The sequence below is a fragment of the Populus euphratica genome, unplaced genomic scaffold (genome assembly GCF_000495115.2).
Source record: "Populus euphratica unplaced genomic scaffold, PopEup_1.0 scaffold425.1, whole genome shotgun sequence".
NCBI lineage: Eukaryota > Viridiplantae > Streptophyta > Magnoliopsida > Malpighiales > Salicaceae > Populus > Populus euphratica.
In genome coordinates this window covers 180942-185550 of record NW_011500308.1, presented here as the reverse complement: position 1 = coordinate 185550, position 4609 = coordinate 180942, and the positions used below count along the sequence as shown (strand labels likewise).

Below are 4609 nucleotides of genomic sequence, written 5' to 3'. Positions count from 1 at the left end.
GAAAGGTCTCAAATTCACCCAACATTCCTTATATTGTTGCTCAAAAGAAGGATTGGCTCAAACAAACAACATAAACTCAAATTACCCCTTATGGTTAGGAAAGAAAGCCTAAACATGAACCTATTAAAGTACTTGACACAAGGGAAGCAAAGACTAGATAAAAGTGAAATAAAGACTAGATAAAATAAAAAGTAGATAAAAAAGGAATAGGAACTCTTGGTTGTTAGAATAGATAAAATATAGATGATATTGTTTAAGCAAAAGAAAAATGACCTATAGAATTTTTCCCTCACCTTAAAGGCAAGATTTTCTGACGATGGGGGAGTTATCACTAGTCTAGAGACTAGGAGGCTAAGGAAGGATAAAACACTAATTCGTTGATTTAATTTTTCTAATTTTTGTATAAAAAAAAGGTTAAAAATGACCAAAAAAGAGGAAGAGATAAGGGCAAACATGAAGGGTTGAGATATTACTTGGGAATACAAACAACAAATGGACGAGTGAATTATAAGAAATGACTGCATGAAGGACATATAGATTCCACTAAGGAAAAATATAATATTTTAAGCACTAACAATCCAAGCAATGATATCATTTAATAAAATAATGAAATGACAACAACACTATGTGTTTAGTATTGTGGTAGCTTTTATGGTTGTGGTTTGAAAAAAATTATTTTACAAAAAGTACTTTTAGTTGAGGTTAGCTTGATATTTATATATATTTGGTTAAAACTATCACACACACACACACACACACACACACACACACACACACACACACACACACACACACACACACACACACACACACACACACACACACACACAGAGAGTTTTTAATTTCAATATTATAGATTTAACTATTGCTATTATATCATAAAATAAAAACAAAAATTGAATTTTTTTAACTGGGTCGGACCTCGACAAGAATAAAATTAGAATTGCGATCAAATTTTGTAAATGCTACGTCATCAAGTGATCTCCTTCTAATTTTTTCAATAAAAAGTTTTTAAAAATTTTAAATTAATTTTTTTTTAACTAGGTCAGACATAGTTTAATGCATTTAGTTTTGGACCAGACCCGGTCCGACCAGAACAATGACCATAATAAATAGAGATTGAAACTCTCTACTATGTTGTTCCACAAGTTGGTTGAAAGCAGCTAAGAGCAACTTTCCACAAACCTACAGTTTTACTTAGATTTAAATGGGTCTCATAGTGTATAATAAATTGAGGTTATGCATTACTAAATATTTGATATATGCGGTTTACTTTAGCAGTAATTGCATAAACAAACAGATATTTAAAAAAGAAATGGCAAGTCAAATAAAAAAAGCAATCTAAAGCGTGAAACCACATCATTTAAATGATGAAAGTAGTCCCAAAACATAACAGTCTAGGATCTTTTCAAATTTCAATTTCAACTTGAATTTGAATTAATTGTGTTTATGATTATAAATTCAATAAGATGTGGGGAAGATGAGGTAGAAAATGTTTTAGAACAATCACATGACTCAGGAGGCTATACTACCTCTAATATAATATGCCCTGTCCAGAAAAAAATAAATTCAATTACACCTTTATTTTTGTCAATTTGTCTTTGTTCAAAAATAAAATCCATAAATTTTCTTTCAAATTCAAATTCTGTCCCTTTTCTATTATAAAAATTCAAATCCTAAATCACTCAATTGGGGAATTAAACTACAGGTTCATTGCAGCATATATGGACAAAATAAAAATATAAAAAGCATCTCACATAAAGAATAAAGAAATTGCATCGAAAAGGTGTTGAAAAGTTGACTTTTCCAAAGATAGCATAGAAAATGCTTGGTAATGGATACTGTAGGCAGGATATAGAAAGGGGTTGGAAAAGTTATCTTGATTAATTGGTCAAGTCAGACGCATACTAAAAACAGTAAAAGAAGCTGACCTGTTCATCTCAATGGTTTGCAGTTTGCCCTAAGTTTAGCATGCATGGTGTAATACACAGCTTCTTCCTTTACATTCGCCGATGTTTCCTTATCTTCCATGATAAAGCTAAGTGAAAAAATGGTCTACCATTCGATAATTTCACGTCCATGTCTTGCAAAAGCCCACAATTTACGGAAAATCGTAGCTTGCAGAAACCCCACCAAGATAATTCACTGTATTTAAGCAGGACAAAGGGAGGATATCTCTTCCATTGTAGTTTTTTCTTTTTGGATTTTGTGCTCCATTTCATTGGCACAGAATCCTGGAGGAAAGGTTTGAAAACTAACCTTGTAAGAATTGATTAGTTAATCAGCAAAACTAAAATAAAAATGATTGGAAAAGTAATTGTTTCGGGGGTTTCTCTGATCCTTGTTGTGGGGGTGATCATTGGCGTGGTGGTTACTGTTCATCGCAGCAATGGATCCAATGATGCAGAGAGCTTGTCACCTCAAATGAAGGCTGTTAGCGCACTATGCCAGCCTACTTATTACAAAGAGGCTTGCACTAACACCCTCAGTGCCCTGAACTCTACCGATCCCAAAGAACTAATCAAAGGAGGCATATTAGCCATCTCTGCTTCATTGAAGAATTCTTTCAACGTGACTGATGATCTCGTAGCCAAGACCGATAACGCAAGCCGTGACAAAATGGCCTTGATTGACTGCAAAGAGTTATTGCAAAATGCTTCTGAAAGCGTTGAGGACACATTGTCAAAGGTAGGTGAAATTGATTTACTTTCACTATCAAACCGTACAGACGATTTTCGAACATGGCTGAGTTCAATTATTGGATACCAAGAAATGTGCTTAGATGGTTTTGAGAATGGCAACTCCTTGAGGGATCAAGTGCAAAAAAGCACGGACTACGGAAGCGAACTTACAGACAACGTCTTGAATATCCTTGCCGGGCTTTCACAAGTTCTGAATTCCTTGGGACTCAAGCTCAATGTTCCCAGCACCTCTCGTCAACTTCTTCAAGCTAATGGTTTTCCCACTTGGATGTCTGCTTCTGACCGTAAGCTTTTGGCCTCACGCGGAAATGGTGGGGTTAGACCTAATGCAGTTGTGGCTCAGGATGGTAGTGGGCAATTCAAGACCATCAACGCAGCACTTGCCGCATATCCTAAGAACCTCAAGGGCCGATATGTTATCTATGTTAAGGCAGGAACCTATCGTGAGTATGTGGCTGTAGCCAAGGACCAACCCAACGTGTTCATCTATGGTGATGGATCCAGGAAGACCATTGTCACTGGAAACAAGAATTTTGCAAAAGATGGCCTTGGCACCTGGAAAACTGCTACATTTAGTGAGTGCAACATCCAGCTCATGGACTAGTTAAAAGTTTCTTGTCGTCTAATTGGCATATATTATCTAATTTGAATAGTTTTTTTTTTTTTAATTCCTGATTATATGTTGTCATTGTTGGTACTGCAGTTGTTGAGGCAAATGGATTCATCGCCAAGTCCATCGGATTTACCAACACCGCCGGTCCTGATGGCCACCAGGCTGTTGCCATCCGAACTAATTCTGATATGTCAGCATTCTACAACTGCAGGTTTGATGGCTATCAAGACACGGTGTTGTACCAAGCTGGGCGCCAGTTCTACCGCAATTGTGTCCTTTCAGGCACCGTAGATTTCCTATTTGGTTATGGATCAGCGGTGATTCAAAACTCCTTGATCATTGTCCGAAGGCCAAATCCAAACCAATTCAACACGGTGACTGCAGATGGCAGGAAAGAGAGGGGTCAACCCGGAGGACTTGTCATTCATAACTGCAGGATCGTCCCTGAGCAGAAGCTTGTCCCCGATAGGCTCAAGATCAAGACATACTTGGGCAGGCCATGGAAGGCATACTCGAGGACTGTTGTGATGGAGTCAAAGTTAGCAGACTTCATTCAGCCAGATGGATGGGCGCCATGGAGTGGAAACCAATTTCTTGACACTCTCTACTATGCCGAGTATGCCAACGCTGGCCCTGGTGCGGCAACTAACAGGAGGGTCAGGTGGAAAACTCTCCATTTCCTCAAGAGGAGTGAAGCTCTTCAATTCACTGTTGGTGCATTCCTTCAGGGCGGCCAATGGATTAGAAGCAACGGAATTCCAGTCTTGATGGGCCTGAGAAAATGAGAGGGAGCAGCATGTTTGCGAAACAGCTTCAGAAAGTGAAAGCATAATCTCAAAGTACAAAGGACCCGTACAAGGTGGAAACACCTAGTTTCTTTGTTCCTTGTTGTTTTTGTCTCTCAACGCTCAATGTGTTCAATGAATGGTACATAATTTACTTCAATGCAAAGTGATCAGTTTTCGAACATGAGAAGACATCAATTTCGGTGCGCGCGCGTGTTATAAGATGCAAGGGAGTATTTATATTTTTATTTTGGTGTTTTAATATATTTATAAGTGAAAAATACTTTAAAATATAATCATAATCATTATCATATTCTTAAATAAATTGATTTAGAAACACAATTTATTTTATTTTAATTAGTATCTTTGTTTTTATGCTTTAAAAGGTATTTTTTTAATTATTTTTTAGTGCTGATATAAAAAATAATAATATTATTATTATTTTAATACATTTTTAAATAAAAATTAAAAGACAATCATTATCACATTCTTAAATACTTAAAATTATT

At 36.4% G+C, this 4609-nt stretch overlaps 1 protein-coding gene across 1 annotated transcript; it reads left to right on the top strand.

The window, feature by feature from the left end:
- Nucleotides 1-2301: 2301 nt before the first annotated feature.
- On the top strand, nt 2302-4100 carry LOC105113483 (pectinesterase-like). The gene is made up of 2 exons (XM_011009685.1): nt 2302-3277; nt 3406-4100. Exons 1-2 carry the CDS (start codon nt 2302-2304, stop codon nt 4098-4100), a joined length of 1671 nt encoding a protein of 556 aa, XP_011007987.1.
- Nucleotides 4101-4609: the final 509 nt, after the last annotated feature.